The sequence below is a fragment of the Diadema setosum genome, chromosome 11 (assembly GCF_964275005.1).
Source record: "Diadema setosum chromosome 11, eeDiaSeto1, whole genome shotgun sequence".
Classification (NCBI taxonomy): Eukaryota; Metazoa; Echinodermata; class Echinoidea; order Diadematoida; family Diadematidae; genus Diadema; species Diadema setosum.
Window position 1 is genome coordinate 10,757,108 of NC_092695.1, and position 20,385 is coordinate 10,777,492.

A 20,385-nucleotide genomic window follows, 5' to 3' on the forward strand; every position below is an offset into this window, starting at 1 on the left:
ACCACCACAGGACTCGACTGACCCCCGAGAGTGACCTCTCACTTTCTACCCAGAGCTTGACTGCAGGCACCAACTGAATTAATGGCTATACATGTTACTTTTTGTGTCTTACTATACTGATCATAACCTTGTGATAGTTTTAATGCAACAACAGTTTATAGTGTATATACAAAAGTAGGCTTTATGTGCAAATCCTGTTCTACTCCGGAAACCAAAGATAGCTCGGTCACAGTAATGGTTCACATTTTAGTATAGTTTTTTTTCATCTTTTTTTAGCACATATAGGCATGCCCCGCTTTTCTTATTTGGTACCATTAAATCACCCATTATCTTCTATCCGTTTTCCGTTTCTTTTTCACAAACACTGATTACGCGGGGCTTACAGCCAAACAAGCTAGCTTTCATATAGGTCCCGTCATACTCCTCTTTGTTCGACCTCATTTCGATTTTGACCAGTTATCATTACAATTGTTGTGTTATCACCATGTATATTGTTTGTTTTCTGCACATTGTTTACAAGGTAAAAGAACGTGTATTATTATTTCTGTTGTAATGTTCATAAACGAGAAATATGAAAATAAAATGAATTGAATTGAATCGAATGAATTGAAATAGTTTTATTTTTCTTTGATCTCGATAATTACACAATAATTATCTAATATAGTTTCAAACATTGTATTTGCTCCGCGTATTGGCACTGATTGGCAATATATACAATATATATATATGTATATATATATATATATATCAGATACATTTTGACATATCTATATATCTATATATGCTTTATACATGTATAATATAAACATTATATAAGTAATTATTGCGTTAATGAGCACAATTGTTTTATTATGTGAGAATGTTTCTTTTCATTATTGATCTCTCTGACACTTGAATAAAACATCTTACAAACAGGAAAGTTTCATGACACAAACTTGTCGAATTTGTATTGAATTATCTTCTATCTCATTTTCCATGTAAACAACGTAAACAGTGTAAACATATCTATATATCTATATAATGCTTTATACATGTATAATATAAACATGTATATATAAGGAATTATTGCGTTCGCGAGAACAATTGTTTTATTATGTGAGAATGTTTCTTTTCATTATTCATCTCTCTGACACTTGAATAAAACATCTTACAAACAGGAAAGTTTCATGACACAAACTTGTCGAATTTTTCATGTTTCATTTTTCTCATTTTTCATGTAATAGTAAACAACGTCTTCAAAAGATGATTACATGGAATGAAAAAGTTTAATTCTATAATTCAGTTTTTCATTAATATGGCATTTTACAGGGGGTGTTACTATTACAATGTCGTTTTGACTAATTGACCAAGGTATAGAGATTATCAAAGTAGGCTTATAAGAAAATTAGGCGGTCTTTTATGTTCAAGAACTCATCGGATTATACGTAGAATCTAAGAACGACATTATTAAAAAGTCCGCCAAAAATATCAAAAAAATTCTAATAAACGCTAAAACATACAGACTAAAATTTAAGAGTACAACATATATTATTTGGTAAACAAATAAATCGACTTTCAGTATCTGCCTATTAAAAATGTCTGAAGAAAATCCTTCGAGTTATACATTGATATTGACGTCTACGTTTATTTCTTGTTTAGTGTGATAGATTACAGTACTGGATTCTTTGATAATAATGACCAAATCCCATGAGTTCGACACTGGGCGAATAAGGCCCATAAGTTCGACACTATAGGTATAAATCAGCCCACGAGTTCGACGTTACAACACGGGGCTCAATGTGTCGGCCTCGTGAGTCTTGTTTGCTTACTGTGGAACTCATGGGTTGTATGACCCGTGAGGTGTATGATTCGTGGGTGTCGAACTCGTGGCGTCCATCCTGTCTGGCTGTTTATTTTGAACTGTCCTTTTGAACCACTATTTAACCCGGTGACAGAGCCAGTAGTCTGATCAAACATTTTCTGGGCGGTCCAGGCCTCACTGGTCGCCAGTGGTTTAATTACACGTGGTTCCATCCTTGTAATCTTCGAAAACTCTCTGCCATTCGACCATGTCGTCCTTCCAGTCATCATAGCTTTCCCGCCATTCTTTCTCGGTCTCGTCCATGTCACCTGATTATTGGGATGAAATGGATGATGAAGTTATATAATTGAGATGAACGATATACCTCAAAATGGTGTGAAAATGCTAGGAAAGGATGACATCTTAACTTGAAGCGTGTATTGCAAGCAGGTCGAAATCGGCTGAAAGGGAAATGCCAGACTAGTTAAAAGTTTGTCTTCAAAAAGAAGTGTAAAATGTAACAAGCTAAATAGCAAAAATTTATTGGTTGAAATAGGATTACATGTAAGGAAGTTGTGAAATAGATTTTCGAAAAATTCATAGATTTTTGAAAAAAAAAAGTTCTTGAATAGTTTACCACAGAGGTCGTCGCCTCACAATTACTGATTTGCCCCATCTCAACAAAATAAAAAATTCAAGTTTTCTTTATTAAATTTGTGAGACCTAATGCTTTTCCTGGTTGAATAACTTCAAAGTAATGATCAGTCAAAAATATAGGGAATGAAGAACAGACTTGACTGCGATAAACTATAAATTTCAAAATTTCATTTATACTTCGTGTACTTGTGGGTGGTGACATCATCAATTCCCCGTTTTCACGTTCATATTGACTGGTCAAGAACTAATTCGTGAAAATGATAAAAACTTAACAATTTCATAACTTTCATTTTCATCCGACTCGGATCAAACTTTCTTTTTGGCACGAATAAAACTTTATTGTTTTTCACACATACCGTTCAACTGATATGGAATTTCACTTTAAGATTATTACTACAGGAGGAGAAGAAGGTAGAAAACAAGGGATAGGTTCAGTTCATTTTTTTAAATGATACAAACACGAAAGGAAATGTAGTAGGCCTAATCAGAGGGAGCTAAAAAACGTAATATTCAGTCGCCGATACATAAACTATTCCGTGTGCAATGATATAAATTCAAAGATATTAAAATAAATTCCAACACAGGTAGATGTGTAAATGTTTGTTTACATGTATAGATAGAAGAGGAAAATCGATTGTTTTTTATGACACTGTTTAAAAACAATTTTTTTTTTCTTGCATCACAATTAAAAAAGGTTACAAAACAAAATGTTGGTGGGGATGTCACAAAGAGTAAAGTTGGTTGTTTGGATGACCGTCCTTACAAATCTACTTATAAAAGGTTGATCTACGTAAAACAAAACAAAATAAAACAAAAAGCAAACAAACAGAGAACATTTAGTCACGAGAATCACAGACTTACTCGTAAAGCTAATGAGAGTAGGCATGTAGTGATTCCAGAAGCGACATCCCCTCGCTCTAGCGGCTCTTGCCACTCCCAGCTCAAGGGACAGCTCTTTGTGACTGAGCTCAGGGATGGTGTAGAGAGGCCAGAAATCTTCCCCGTCTCCTCGGGGAACGTCCTCACTGGGTCTGCTGGGATCTCTGTTATACGGCAAAGAATCACGATACGTATTCATTTTATTCTGAGTGCCGTTTGTCAAGCAAATGAAATTATGAAAGTGATCATTTCGTCATTGAGACCACTTACTCGTAAGTTACGTTTGTTTTAAAGTTAAAGTGTATTTCTATAATTCATTCTGCTTGGATAGATTGTACGCACTACAGTCGCAAATCCTTGACACCTTCAGACAAACAAAAATGTCATTTTTGTTTGTCAAGGTGCCGTTTTTCTCCTTTCTGCGTTTTTAAGGTACATTTTTACATTTTTACTCTTTATGACTTATGAGGTACAACAAACTACATTGATACGTTGGTATATATATATATATATATATATATATGCAATTTTGAAGCTTCTGTATCTACATATCTAAAGTATCTAGAGTCTTTTTTAAAGTATATTTAGTAACATTTTGAAATTATTGAAGTATGATTGTAATAATATAGTGTATTTGACTATGTTTTAGTATTGTAGACTTTGATATGATTAGATAAGAGATTCATGATTTCTTCATGATATATATTGCACTGCATATTCTTCTTTTTTTTTCATTCTGAAACTACAACACAGTTACTGGAAAATGTAACATTTGATGAAATATTGTATTTCATGTGTTTAAGTGTATAAATTAATAATTTGATTGAACTTATCTCGGATTTTGGATATTTTAATTGGATAGTTGGTGAGGAGCCTTATATTCTTCGCGCAATAATGTCTCCTTCTCCCCCACTCCCTTTTATCGATATCTTTTTTTTTTTTTATTTGTGCTTAGATTAAGTTTTTTTTTTTTTATTTGTTGTCCACTGCTGTAGAGATAAAATATTAATACTATGTGCTTTCTTTCTTTTTTGGGGGTGTATATGCGTATTTTTGGTTTACACTGATATGTGTATGATTTTAAGTCTGGTTTTTGAATATGTTTATTGTTACTATTTGTGAAACCCTGTAATATTACCTTTTTTTGTGAACTGAATGCATTTCAGCCTCTGGGCTGCTATTTTCAATAATGATAAATCTCATCTATTCAATTCAATTTAACACCTGAGACATAGGACTTGGTCTTGGACTTATTGCTCACCGGGGAGCCAAAATTTTCATCTCGTGCCTTTAGGACCACGACAGTTTAATGATTAAATATCAAAATACTAAACATTGCTGGTGCTCTCATCAATAAGGCGACTCCAGGCCGACTTCTGAAAAATCTTCAGACGAAATGACGTCGCCACAACGTTATCATGACGTCTCTGTGACTTCCTGTCAGTAGCAGAGACGTCTCCATTATATTTGTAGGAGACTTCTTTGAGCCAATCTTGATAAAGATAAAAGTAAAAAAAAAATACAACTTCGATTCTTTCACGACTTCCTGGAGACCAGGCTTGTCCCTTGGAGATGTCGTTGAAACGTTGCGGAGACGTTCGCACGTCTCCGCCATCACTTTGCTAACAAGTGAGACTCGATTTTCCAGTTTGTTGGCACCTAATCACCTAACCTTCTATCAAGGCCCTCTCGCTGGAACGGGCGAGCAAAGCAAGCCCAGTCGAGCGCGATACAATCCCACTCGGCTGTTCCCTCTTCACCATACAGCGAGAAGGCCTTGACAAAAGGCTACTAATCCCTCAGCCAAGGAAATAGCCACTTTAACCGACTTCTCCCTACCTGCTGAAAGAAGAACACTGCATACTCATCTACATACAATGACAAACAAAAGTACAAACTTGACAATACTATAAGTTGAGAAATTATTAAACTGGGAAGATGTGAACGAGAGCTTACCCTGACTTTGCAAAGTTTGTCCAGAATTCCATGAACTTAACCGAGAGGGCGTTTTCTTCTGCGGTCATATTGTGTGCCCTAATGATAATATTATAAGTTGAGAAATTATTAAAGTGGGAAGATGTGAACGAGAGCTTACCCTGACTTTGCAAAGTTTGTCCAGAATTCCATGAACTTAACGGAGAGGGCGTTTTCTTCTGCGGTCATATTGTGTGCCCTGATGTTGTACAACTCATCAATAAAAGGCATCCCAAAGACAAACATCAGTTCTTCTGCGTGGCCCGCACCGAGCCATGGAGTAGAGGGGTAGCCATCTCCGTACTGAAAAACGCTCCTAGCAATAAGCAAAACAGGTTGATACTTTTCAGTGGAATAAAGAAGTGATTCTCTGTGACTGCAATCATTAATTAAAAGTCAGAAAACGGAGGTCATAGTCATGAATTTACATACTGATTACATCGACGTTTTGAAGAAAAAAAAAATGTATTTGAACTATGTTTTCATTGGAAAACTTTCTGAAGAATACATGATTATTCCAAGTATTAAAAGTATTATATACACAGGCAAATAACAATTTCCTCTCAATCGATGTGGCATAGTTTTGAATAGTAAGGTAGAATTATTTCAAAACATTTTGACTAACTTCTTAGTAAAAATCGCTGTGGAAAGAGAGCGACCTGCTGAGTCATGCATGAATGAATACACATTAAGGAAAAAATGGTCACACATAAAAAAAAAATAACATCAGTCTTGTTAGTGGTCTGTAAAAAAAAAAAAAAAATCTGTTTCTGGTAAATGTGGATGTAAGTTCTGTTGTTCTTTTATCATCCATTGTTTGACTCTAACTTTCTTATGCCTGCACATTACTCTTTTGTACTGTATAGTGTCATGTACGGTACAGCACGCTAACTACTTCTTGTGTTATACACTAGCAATGTCGGTTGTCAATTCTGTCAATTTACTGAATTAGTTTTACAGTTACGGGAGGGTTGAATGTAACCAGCTTCCCCTAAGATTGTACCCACTTTAAACAATAAACAACAAAACCCCATAAAGTTTCAGAGGAGGTGTGAGGGGGTCAAAGGATGGGTGAAAAAACAGCAACAGCATTTGAACATGCAACAAAAACAGGTTTCAGAAACCCCAACCCACATCCCGCCAGAAAAGATTGTAATTCGTAATGATATGACATATCATAGTCACTTTCACAGAGAAGTCAGGCAATGGATGTAGAAATACCCCTCCAGAATTATCTTGCTCAAATACTATTTGTTCAAAAAAATACGTCTTATAGAATATTAAGATGAGTGTTCTTGTTTTTTTTTTTTTTTTTTTTTTTTGCTGTTTAAAAATAACGTCATATAATAATAAAATGAGTGTTACATTTTTCTTTTTACTGTGTGTATTATGCTATTTTTTAAGTTCATATCATCTCATCCGATACCACCAAAATGTAAAAAGGAGGTCAAGGAGGGTACAATGTAAACACACACACACACACACACACACTCACAAAAATCAGTTTACACGCTGTCAGGTTTACACAAGAAGAGTATGAACTAGTCTGCATACTTTGTTGGCTCGTGGGTCATGAAATATTTGTATACCGTCCCCCCGGCGTTTGCGTGCTCCCTGATTACGAGGTCCGTTGGGGCAGCGAAATCGATGTCGGTTCCCAAATAGACCAGGGATGGAAAGTAGTCCGCGTCCGGGTCATCGGCGATGGTCCAGTCAATGTACTCCTGATTGATTGAATCCACGAGGATATCATCATCATGACCAACTACCGGGTTCGCGTAACTCATGAAAAAGTTTACAAAGCTGTCGAAGGCTGTACGGTTGATCACAGGCGGGGTTGGGCTGCCGATATACTCTGGTAGAAGGCCAAATGGAGTCAGAGTCCCCTCGTCTTTGTTGAACCCCGCGAGTAGCGGTACCTTCGCAAAGTCTCCCTTCTCGTAAAGGTTCGCAGGGGTGTCTTCAAGAAATGTGCCGTCAAGAGTAACTGGGTAAGCCCCGTCGAAATTATACAGCTATTAAACAATTCAGAGGAAACGGAGAGGGAGGAGAAAAAGAGAGACAGAGATAATATTATTATAACAATGTTATTGTGACTGTGAAAAATATGCGAATACAATATTCATTAATACAAAATTTCAAGGCATCATTAATTATTTACATGTTCAACTAGGATCGAAGGCAGTGACTTGGTTATAATCATCTTTTGATAAAATTGGAATTTCCTCAAGATCAGTTTTATGAAGTTGGTAATCAGTAGAGAGTGATATATGATAAAAATATGTTTCTTGAAAAATCATTAGTTTTAAAAGTTAGTGTCTTTGCTTTCCCTTTTAAGTTATATAGCAATTTTTATTTTTTTATTCTAAAGTTGTGACCGTTTGTAGTATTTCACATATGTCTGTTGCCATGCCATTTTATTTGCCTTGGGATAAGACTGTGATTACTACTGTAAAAGTGTGCATTTTTATTTGTGAAGGTCGGGTTTTATCATTAGATCACCTACTCCACAATGGTGTTTAATTTTAAATCATACTTTACCTCATTGGCTTTCACCCTTAGTTCGTCAGCTTCTTGGAGTTTGAGGCAGGCAACCAAAACTTCGGAGGTGGACGTATCGCACCCGAAGGCGACCCCCAACTCTCGGGATAGCCTCCTTTCCCTCTCTGGATCGTGCTTAAAGGCCCAACCACTGAAAGCAGTGCCGCTCTGTTTCAGTGATAAACGTGCAAATAAATAAATAAAAATGATAAATGATACACAACTATTACAAGTGAAAGGGACTTCATCTGACTTTGTGCTCCCGTTGACATTGTTCAAATGGAACGGGAACTTTGATTCTGCTGATACAGCATTCTGTTTGCAGTTTGCATGGGCTCTGATATTTGACATCGTCATTATTGAAATCTTTCAATGGATAGCAACTTACACTATACGTTCACACTTCTATGCATGCACATGCATTCACATACAAGCACACACAAAGAAACACACACACACATGCACATGTATTTGCATAAATTTACAACATATACTGCTTGTTTAAGGAAAAGACAATTAAATTGTCTAATTTCGCCATAGTGCCTGGTACGCCTATCAATCCCTTGTGGTTAATGAATATCAATAAACATGCGCTCTTTTATGCTATAGATTTTAAGTAATGTTGGGACTGCAGCACTCACCTGTAAGATCGCTTTATTGAAGAAACCTCGGCTGAGTTTGGAAAGGAGATGAAAACTGACGCTAGCCGACCCGGCGCTTTCCCCGAAAATGGTGATGTTATTCTTGTCACCATCAAAGGCTGAAAAAAAAAAATCAAAGTCAAGTTGATTTTGACGAATGATGTAGTGAGGCTTTGGTTGGTGCACATGCTCACCTTTCAGAGTGATGATTTGTAGCACTGATTAAAAGTCGAAAGCCAATACATTTTCGGGTTTATTTTGTACCATGGAGTAAAATAAGAGGAACTGTGGAGATGACATTCAGTTTATTTTTTTTTCACGGAGTAACATCAGCCAGATACTGTTTTTCAGCGAGTCCGTGCCATAAAAACTAACACACAAAAATACAAGACGCAAATATGATACATGAAACGCAATCTCCAAACACAATCAAAACAAATTACAAGTGAAAATAATTTTGTATCATACTCGATAGGAATTAGAATTAGCTCATAAATATACCCAAAACATTCCTTTAGAAAACTGCACGGTTGAGACTTCAAGGTTGAAAATAGCATTGGTCATAAATACTGATGGTGTTTCGATACTATCTATATAGGACTTGCTTGAGGGAGACTCTTTCCTACAAAGAAAATAATTTTTAAGGAGAGAGTGTAATGTTAATTCAAATCATTCTTATGACTATATACTTATTCGAGTCTTCTTTGATGTCCTGTATGCATGAATCGAAACTGCACATTTTTACAATAGACATCACATTAATGTTGCCAAAATACTCCGACTGTCCCATGAGAACGCTGATAGATAATGTACAGCCTGCTGGCTTTCAGTTGGTTGCGATGTACTGATTTCTCAAAAGTGCTCAGTTTTACACTTTTTCCCTACGTTAAAGAGACGAGAACATATTAATGAAATCGACTGTCTCTTATTGTAATGAATTTCTTGAATCAGTTCTTACCCTCGATGTTATTATAAACCCATTCCAGTGCAGCGACCTGATCCAGCATACCATAATTTCCTGGTGCCACATCGTCCTCTGTAGAAATAAAGAGAGTATTAAAGACAGATAGAGTAAGTGGTAGAGAGAATTAGTGTAAGTGACGATATGGGGGGGGGGGGGATATACATGAAGGGTAAACGGATAGGAAAACAGAACATGATGGTGGATTCCATACCTGCATGCTTAAGCTCACTATAATTTGACATCCCTAATAACAAGCGTCGAAAGATATTCGCCCATACACATGCATACTAATGGTTTTTATTATTAAATCTACCGCAGTGACTCGACACTGCTGCCAGGCGGTCCCCATTTTAGGTATACATTTGTTTCCAGCGGATGCCAAAAGCTCGTGCAACAGAATCACTATAGTGCATACGATTAATTCGTTTCTTCTTCTTCCTCTTCTCTCTTGCTATCTCTTTTCCTTTTTCCGAAGAGAGAAAATTATACATCTTTATAAAAAATACAAAAGAGGCTAAAAACCTTTAATGACTAAACACCATCTCTGGTTTTGTTTTGTTGTTGTTGTTGTTGCTGCTGTGTTTTTAAAGATTACTTTAGTGCGAGGATAAACATTATCCCGTTGTTGTTTACATGATTCAGGTGTTTCTCTTCAGTCGTTTGAAGTGAGGCTGATAAAGAACAATAAAACGGTAGAAGGGTCAACATAATTCGTACTGGTGATACAACATCAATAGACAGAAACAGACATCATGAACTGAGTACATGAGTAGGTTCTATTTGAAATTACAATTTGTATTTGGCCGTATGTAGCAAAACTGATTTGATTGAAAGATACATATACGTGTAAAGCTTAACTCATATAGTTTACTCCTTAGATTGGAAAAGAAAATTATGTCTCTGAGCAAAATAATAGCTGGGAGGTGCATCTCCCTGATAATGGGCAAGAAATAAGAGAGGTAACATTGTTCTCTAAGCATTAAAACGTAGGCAAAGTACTTTGACAGAAGAAAACAAAAATAGGCGTCGTCCGTAATTATAATTCGCATCAATCCACATTCTGTCACATAGGATTATCAACAAATAACATGAAAAAAAAAATGATATGAGTTGTGTGCCCAACTTCTTCACTTATCACAGAAATAACTGGTTATGATCCACAGTAGGTACTATCGCTAAATATACTTAAAGGGTGTACCTGTTGAAAATTGCGCGAAGATATTTAAACGATAGTTTATGGCTACAACTATGACGTCACCAACAGTGACCAATGGGATGCCGCTATAATCATAATTCATAGCCGTTCCACCGCTGAAACCTCCCCCGTGAATCCACACCATTACAGGAGTGCCAGATTGCTGCAACATAAAAGAAACAAAAACACAGGAGTGTATGACATTACTGGTAACACATTTTCACAATCAAAATGTGCATGAGTATGAGCAGTTTTTCAACATCAATTTATCATTTTCATGAACCCTTTATAGGGTATGCAGGCTATCATTGTAACGCCATGGGAATTGCCAGATTTAATGATAGAATAAACCTTAACCAGAAAAAAAAGGTTGAATTTCAGTTGCTTTCCATTTGATACCAACACAAACTGTATCATTTTGTTCCCTCTAAATGTGAAACCCTGTTATCACTGAGGAGGGAGAGCTCGATCAATGTTCATCTAAGACTGTTATTGCCAAACACAATCTATCTCAAAATACGTTGCTTTAGTTCCAACTGATTAACAATTTGCCTTACATTGAAGTGTGGTGGTCTTCAAGGGTCTCTGGCATCATCCCCTCTAGAAGGATAATGAAGAGTACTGGACACAAAACACACCCTTGTCTTACTCCGACTATAGTCATGAAGAATTGCGTTGCTGGTTATCAAGGATCACTGACTGCTGGGGTGTTCACACAGATAGGACTTGGAAGACTTCACCTAGCTCCTCGTCAACGTTGGAGCCTCTTAGAACTTGCCACACGCCTTAGTGTCACACCCGATGAAATGCCTTGAGATCAATAAAGTTCGCAAGAGGTCTTTTTGGTGTTGCAGATGTTTTTTAATTAGGACTCGGTAGTTGAAGATCTGTTCCACATTGCTCCGCCTTCATCTAAAACCTACTTGTTCTTCTGATAGCAATTCCTTAGCCTTACGCTTAGATTTCAATGAATTGAAGGTTATCAAGTTTGCCTTTCTTGGGCAAATGAATCACTCGTGATGGGATGCACTCTGCTGGCCACTTCTTTTGTCCAGATATTCTGACATAGCATTGTTAGCGATTCTTTAGTCCCTTTTCCTCAATGCTCCAAAAGCTCAGCTGGTACATTTTCCATAAGTAGGGATTTCCCTGGCTTCAGTTTCTGTATTGTGGCGACAACCCCATACTTCAGTATACTCAGAGAATTGTTATCGTTATATGCGGGTCTCAGTTCATCCTACAGTATATATGCAAGTGTCTGGGTTGAGATAAAATTAGAAAGGTCATCATAGTATTGCGTTCACCTCTTCAGGTCTTTTTCACCCTCTCATGTAAGTAGCTTGCGGTCTTCATGTGCAATGACTGTTGATCTTGACTGGTTGGTCTGTTTTGAGGGTCTGGAGTGTGTTTTATGCCTTTCTCGATTTTTTTGCCCTGAGCTTTAATCTAATTTTCCTATTTAATAAATTTGTTTGTTTGTTTTTAATCCCGACATCTACTTTGTTTACGTGTTTCATTTTTTTCTCAATTCTGTCCTCTGGTAGCACAAACTTAGCACTTCATTTTGAAGCCAAGGTTGGACTTTTCTTTTTTTTTTTTTTTTCTTTGAGCAAGAGTGTTTTCGTGCCTGTCCACTAAACTGAGGACACAAACGTCCCACCTACATGAGGCTATAAAACTTCGGTGATTTCAGAATCCTTCGACTTCCCTAAGGCGAATCGAATTGTGCTCTTTGGACGATCATTGCACTTCAGCTTAAGCTTGGAAGTCGCCAGATGCCAGTGCCTGGGAGCTTTCATATGTTTTGCTTTGCTCTTGAAGTCCACCTGCTTGTGCACTTTTCCCGTTCGGTGAGTGCCAGGTCGCTTTTCTTGATAGCTTATGAGGATGGAGAGTGTTTGCTAATGTACGGGGATGACTTTTAAAGATCTGTAGCAGTCTCAGGCCTTTGTGGTTGGTTTTCCCACTGCTTAATTTTCTACTGTGCCTACCCAGATTCTTGTATGCATCCGGGCCAACCTCCCCATTCAAATTTCCCTAAATTATGAACATATCTTTCTTTGGACCAGTAGCTATGATGGCGTCGATCTGTTTTTAGACATCAGTTTCCTGGTCATCGTTGTTTGACGTCGGAACACAAACCTGGGTGATTGTCAGATTAAAGTGAGGTTTGCAGAGATGCAGATGGCTAACTGAGTCTGCTTGATACGGACATGCAGCTCATGACACTATTTGCAATTTCCTTTCGTACAGTGAAGGCCACGCTAAGCGGATGTGTCTTCTCCCACCCCCTAACCCAGATCTTACGCCCTTCTTCTGTTGACGTTTCGCCAAAGGCAGGCCATTTGATTTCAGACATCCTATCGACATCACAGCGATAGCCTTTCAATTTCTCTTGTCGGTCCATGTATCTTGTCACACACATAAAGGGTATGAACGTTCTATATGCTCCGATATTATATGTGGTTATATATATAGTTTAATGATGTTTGATGATGTAGGGAGTGGTACGCCTCTGGTCATGAACACTTAGTCGCGAAATAATCCCACCATTCTGACCCTTCCGCCTTGATTGCTGCAGCTCTATCGCAAAGTGATTTAGGGTGTGGATGACAATCAGTTATGCCCGTTCACCCTGCTCAGTAGGGAACTTTTGCAAGCACGACGCGGCCACTAATTGAGCGTGCCGTGATCAGAATTTGTTATGTGCATGCTCAAATCCAAAAAAACCTCCCGTCCTGTGGAAAACAAGAACCGCTCTCGGCCAAAATAGCGTCAGGTACCGATGGTGGACACGATTGAACAGCCAATCAATCAGCGATCTTGTTGTGCGTTTCGGTCATAAACCAAGCAATGGTTTACAGACACATCACCCAAAATCGCTATAGGTCTGCGTCTACACAGAAAAGCGAATAGAAATAGGGACGGGTGTCCGAATGCAGAGATTGTCACAGCTGATTGCTTCCTGGTCCTCCCGGTCTTCCCGTCGTGTAGCGAAACTTCCCTATTATTCTGCAGGAAGTAGCCTGCCAGCAGTGGCGTATCTAGGGGGGGGGGGGGGGGGGCAAGGGGGGCACGTGCCCCGGGCGCCACTCCTTGGGGGCACAAAAAAACGCAAAAAAAAAAAACGAAGAAGAAGAAGAAAAAAAAAGAAAAAAAAAAACGAAGAAGAAGAAAAAAAAAAAAGAAAAGGAGAAGAAGAAGGAAAACAAAACAAACAAACAAAAACTCGCCCGGAAAGGAGGGGGGAGGGAGAATGGTGGGGGGGGGGGGGCAGAAAACCAAATCAAACAGGATAAAAACAAAACATGATGATGACGCGGACAAAATGACAATGTTTATTGTGTTCACACAAAAATTCCATGTTCTGTGAGCTGAAATACAAAAATTTTCGGCTCGCTCGCTGCGCTCGCTCGCCAAAATTTATAAGAACAAAACGTGATGATGACAAAATGACAGTGTCTATTGTGTTCACACATGTCATTTTATATCTAGCAGGCAAAATGTTTCACGGAGCAGCGGCTGCAATTTCTTTCGTTCTGAAGCGATCGCCAATTGGATCAAAAGAAGGCGCCAACAGGGGGGGGGGGGGGCGCAAAAAAACCCAAATCAAGCAAGATAATAACAAAACGTAATGATGACGCGGAAATATACAAATTTCGGCTCACTCGCTCGTACTAATTTCTCCTCAGTTTGTTGGTATAAATCGTTATATATAAGGCCGTCACTAATCTTGATTAGAATTGTAAGATTCAATAAGCAAAAAATGACAAGAGTTTCATGATTTGTAAGCTGAAATACAAAAATTTTCGGCTCGCTCGCTACGCTCGCTCGCCAAAATTTGTATAAAAAAAGAGAAGAAGATAAGAACAAAACGTGACGATGACGCGGACAAAACTGAGATAATGTCTATTGTTTTCACTCACGTCATTTTATATTTAGCAGGAAAAATGTTACACGGAGCAGCGACTGCAATTTTATTCGTTCTGAAGCGATCGCCAATTGGATCAAAAGAAGGCGCCAACAGGGGGGGGGGGGGGGGAGGCGCAAAAAAACCCAAATCAAACAAGATAACAAAACGTAATGATGACGCGGAAATATACAAATTTCGGCTCACTCGCTCGTACTAATTTAGAGTCCTCAGTTTGTTGGTATAAATCGTTATCTATAAGGCCGTCATTATATCTTGATTAGAATTGTAAGATTCAATAAGCAAAAAATGACAAGAGTTTCATGATTTGTAAGCTGAAATACAAAAATTTTCGGCTCGCTCGCTACGCTCGCCGATTGGATCAAAAGAGGACGCCAACGGTTTCGAACATACGGGGGAGGGGGGCGCAAAAAAAATAAAAAAGATAAGAAAAAAAAAACGTAATGATGACGCAGAAATATACAAATTTCGGCTCACTCGCTCGTACTAATTTAGAGTCAGTTTGTCGGTATAAATCGTTATCTATAAGGTCGTCACTATAATTGTGAGATTTAATAAGCAAAAAATTACAAGAATTCCATGTTTTGTAAGCTGAAATACAAAAATTTTCGGCTCGCTCGCTGCGCTCGCTCGCCAAAATTCATATTAAAAAAGATAAGAACAATACGTGATGATGACGAGGACAAAATTATACAAATTTCAGCTCACTCGCGCGCACTAATTTAGAGTATTTTTTCTCATTTTTTTTTTTTGGTCCTCAGTTTTTTGGTATAAATCGTTATCTATAATATAAGGCCGTCACTATATCTTGATTAGAATTGTAAGATTTGGTAAGCAAAAAATGACAAGAATTCCATATTTGTAAGCTGAAATAAAAAAATTTTCGGCTCGCTCGCTGCGCGCGCTTGCCAAAATCTATCAAAATTCATTACATTTAAATCACCCTTAAAAGATCCCTTTTAAGTGCTTGAAAAAGCATCATGTGGACTAAAGTCCCTACCGGGATGGGGATGGGGTTGAACACTTTTTCAGAAATTAGGGGCGCAATTTTCGTGCTTGCCCCGGGCGCCATTTTCCCCAGATACGCCACTGCCTGCCAGACATCAAGATAGTACCCCTTTACCTACACCTTTACACCCATACACGAACAAACAACTCTCATGTATATTCATTTTTACCTCAGTTGATACTATCTTTTGTTTCAGGTTCTGTTTTAAACAGTCCGGTAATGACAGGGAAGAATCTCTTTGCTCTTGCTCTTGCTTTTTCTTTTCTTCGGACTTTGTACGAAATTGTCAGACTGTCGGTAATATACAGGATATAAAATTACTATGCTACCACCATTGACAAACTGCCCTATATCGATGCTAATTACGTCGATGTAGGGCACTTGTCAATCAGTTGCAATATTACGGAATTAAGGAAATTGCATGCCACGAAATTATGAAGCGTAGCCACCACCAGATTGTAGAGAGAAACTTTAAGATGAGTCAGCCGTGGACAGTTTAATTTCGTTCCGAAACCGTTTGCACCCTAACCTCTCTGCTGAACCGAAGACTACAATTATTTAGAACAGATATCCGTGGTAAACTTTATCATATCTATAATACACACGCAGCCTTACCCTTTGATGAAATGTACATGTGTCTAAAGAATAATTAATTCTATGAATATAATGTGTGATATCTTTCACTGAATTTTCGACATACTCGCACATATGATAAAGAAAACATGATGCATGTACACACGTTGCCTCCAGATAAACGCCCTTCTGGTTTAACATTATGAGCTCCTCATTGCAAAAAACAGAAGTCAAAATAGAGATGAAGCACATGAATGTCTCAATAGGAAGATCATGATTTTAACCCACCTGTCTGATAATTCAAAGGGATAGCAAAGGTACTGATATGAAAGAAATTCCATAGACCTACTATAGCCTCCGGGAATGGTATCTTCGCACACAGAAAAGTGGATTCGCAGTCTCCTATATTTCGAATGACTGCCGATGGTTCGGAAGGCAAATCTGACTTTTCACATGTCATTTCTTTCATAATAGTTTACAAATTATATATATATATATATATATATATATATATATATATATATGTATGTATATATTATATATATATATATATATATATATATACCCACAAATTATTTGCATGTGTACGTGTGTGTGTGTGTGTGTGTGTGTGTGTATGCCGTGTTAATCGTTCTATTATACGGTTATTACCCGTTGTCTAGGGGCATAGATGTTCAAGTAGAGACAGTCTTCTGACGTGAAGGAGTATACATCCTCAAATGGGTCTTGCACACAGGCCGCTGAGAACTCGGTAGCATTTCTTTCACCTGTCCACGAAGCCTTTGGTAGTGGCGGAGCGAATCTCTCTGGCGGATCGGCAAAGGGCACTCCCTGTAGAAGCGATAAACGTAACCGTCTTTAAATTCACATAATTATATTATCATACGTAAATATTGTAAAGACCACCAATGATATTAAATGTTATATAAAAACCGCGTTCTTTTGCCCCCATGCTTTGAGAAATTCTTATTTTTATTTTTTCTCTTATAAAAAAGTTGATGACTTTTTTCATGATGACTTACCAGAAATACGTCAACATCGCGCGTCTTATTGATGAACGTGTCTTCGCTAAAGCGGACAGTCTTTCCGACCAGGATTCCCTCATTGACTGTCACTCGAGGATTTTGTGCGTCCACCACCTCGAGGACAATGACAACTGCCAAGGTAAAAATAACTGCCTTCATTGTAAAATCTGAACCCGGTTCAATTCTATGCTGTTGTACCATTTGTATGAAGCAATATAGGTAGCGACAGTATATGGTATACATCCACAGCCTCCTAGTGCTGAATACCTTGAGACAGGGCCAACTCCAATGATATATACCTAGTTTCATTGCATGAGCACGAGAACTAAGGGAAATATGGACCTTTGATCCTTCGATCATCCACACCCCTGCATGGTCTTATGTAAGAAGCAAACAAAGTCGTCTGATACTAATCAATGCTGATACTGACTTGTAACTTCCCACGCTCAATATTCCTTAATTTCTGATATGATAATTTCAGATCCAAATCTTCAACGTCTACCACAAAAAGCACTCCATGAACAAACACATTAGCATATACAGGCACTCTCACACACATACAAACAGACTCACATTACTTCCTTATTCTAAATTCGAATTTCATCAACATTCAGTATACCCCATATTATGCATAGGGTCAAGACATTCTTTCTGTCTAAAGGTTATGAATATTTGCACAGAGTATAGAATCTAATCATTCAAGTAATAGTCTTAGTGTACAGATAGTTTGATAGTTTAAGATCAAAGAGTCTGAAACTGGATTCTTTTGTTAAAAACGCCTTCTTGTGCAGTGTTCTCTACAAATATTTAGCGGACATCACGGTAAAGACAGAGTTTCTGATGGAATTTCGCTGAATCATTCGCTGAAATGTTTTATGGGTTTCTTGAATTTGACAATATTGATTTCGATATTTGCTTTCCTCGATTTCGTAATCTGTTAAAAGAATAAGCCATGCTGTGTCTGTCAGCATGGTGTAAAAAAGACATGAGTTTCAAAGATTTGTCTCGTGCAAAGGGAAAAATGTCACCGATACGCCCCCAAACGAGCTTCCCTCAAACGACATCGAGTTCTTAGGCATAAGACTTGTTGATCACGTGATCATGATGACTCTTTCGTATTGCAAATGAGATAGAGATCTTACCTCTTTGCTTCTCCTGGATATAGCAGGTCTGAGTGACGCAACAATCTTTATCTGAAGGTTGGGCACTTTGTTTTGCAACACTAGCTGTTGACGTGTTGACTAGCCATTTCTGAGTGTTTACCTTATTCTAAAGGTACCTCTGGATCGGACGCTGCAGTATTGATGCCAGCTAGGAAAGCAACGTCTCAAAGAAATCTTCATGATTCTTTTGATTTTGAACTGCAGAAATTGGTTTTAAGGTCCAAGTTAGCTCCATGGTCCAAGTTAGCTCCATGGTCCAAGTAGTAAAGAGCAAAACAAATACACACACGCGCGCGCGCGTGTGCGCACACACACCCACACAAACACAGGCACAGGAAAAGCTCCACACGACTCGACTGCCCCTTAAATATTTTTTTTTTCTAAGATTATTTGTCTACTGTGCAGTGGAGACGTCTCATATTTCTTTTTGGAAATTACATTTAATGTGAATAATGTCCTACGGAATAGGGAAATTGATGCGTTGCATATTTGATACCTTAATTATCGTCTACCATATATCGTCGCTGGGGCGACAAGACCTCGTATCTCAAAAATGTCAAATGTTCAAGAGAGCCAAAAAACATGGCGGCCAAAGCACTATACTGAATGGGATAGCCGTTCCTTTGACATGCTGTGGTGGCTTCATTTTTGGGGTAAGACAGCTGGGATTTGGACAGGACATCACTTAACCGATTATTTGACCACTAATGCAAAAAAGTCATTTTCACCAAAATTTGAGATACAAGGTCTTGTCACCCCAGCGACGATATGCTCCCTTTTGAGGGATATAAAAACATTTTAAAATAATGAAACTTAGTGACATAGGAATAAAGATTTATCATTTCACTCTTTCGGGAGTCTCATATAGGCCTACTCTAATTACAAAAAGTAAACATTCTTATAATACGTGGATGGTTACTCCTCAACGCATTCCTTCAGGCAAATGTCGGAGGTATGTAAACAAGGTTCTCTATCATCGAAAATCATCTTCTCGTGTTTCGAACGGATACACTCGAGACTTTCAAATGCTATTAAATTTATTAAACTTTCTTTTCATAAACCTACCCGACAGTAACAAAGTGGATCACCAGATTAACACAGCCACGAGGAAATCGAATATGAAGTTTATAAAACATGGTGAAGCCTGCAGGAGGTAAAACATACAACAAGAGGTTAATAATTATATTAAAAACATCTTTATGAATATTTATGATCATACTTTATGAATTCCAGCAAGCTTCGAATTTCAGGACAATTATGAACTCGCGTCTATTGCACTTGAAAGCTTACCATAAATGTGCCAGAACATTCTATAAAAGTTTCTGCAAATTAGCAGACAACCTTAAGATTATAGGAGATTATTAAAACATTAATCTTACGATTTCTGAACACGGAATATGCGATATTCACTTTTTATTCGCTTTTTCATATATCAATGAGGGAAAAAAACTTAAGAAACTAAGAAACGCATATTAATTTGCAAGAAAAGAAAATTTACGTATGATCTTTATGATATCTCTGTATCTCCCAAAGATGGTAGAAATTTGAGGTGTTCTATTTCAAATTTAGAAAATACAAAATAATATGTGGTCCTTCAATTTGTCTACTGAATTCTTAAATTCCTAATTAAAAGAGTGAAATAAAGAAATGTTTTAATTCTTATCCCCTTCGCGACTTACTATGTACTCCCTATGTCATTCAAAATTTGAGTTGACAGAAAATTATCATCTTCACCCTTCACTTTCCCCATTTTGCTTTATTTGAGAATATAAAGAGATAAAAGGGAACGAAAACTTATTTCTCCTATTTCACGAATGTGTTCACTCATGCGTAAATTACCTTTGTACTAACAGGTTAAAACCATTTAGATAACCTTTAATACAGTATATGACAAAATACTTTTTATCAAAATCTTCTATGAAAAATATGAGCTGGAAAAAGTGTTTACTTTCTTTATTTCGCTGAGTGTATATCAAAAATTACACGTATGGTAATTGAACACAATTGTGTGTATGTGCGAATGTATCTTTTTATTATTCATTTCTCTGACACG

At 37.6% G+C, this 20,385-nt stretch overlaps 1 protein-coding gene across 1 annotated transcript; it reads right to left on the reverse strand.

The window, feature by feature from the left end:
* Window positions 1-1,993: 1,993 nt before the first annotated feature.
* On the reverse strand, window positions 1,994-17,328 carry LOC140234859 (acetylcholinesterase-like). Its single transcript, XM_072314906.1, has 10 exons — window positions 17,167-17,328; window positions 16,796-16,975; window positions 10,635-10,794; window positions 9,431-9,508; window positions 8,473-8,591; window positions 7,832-7,999; window positions 6,845-7,305; window positions 5,412-5,606; window positions 3,299-3,480; window positions 1,994-2,109 (listed from the first exon to the last, which is right to left on the reverse strand). Exons 1-10 carry the CDS (start codon window positions 17,326-17,328, stop codon window positions 1,994-1,996), a joined length of 1,821 nt encoding a protein of 606 aa, XP_072171007.1.
* Window positions 17,329-20,385: the final 3,057 nt, after the last annotated feature.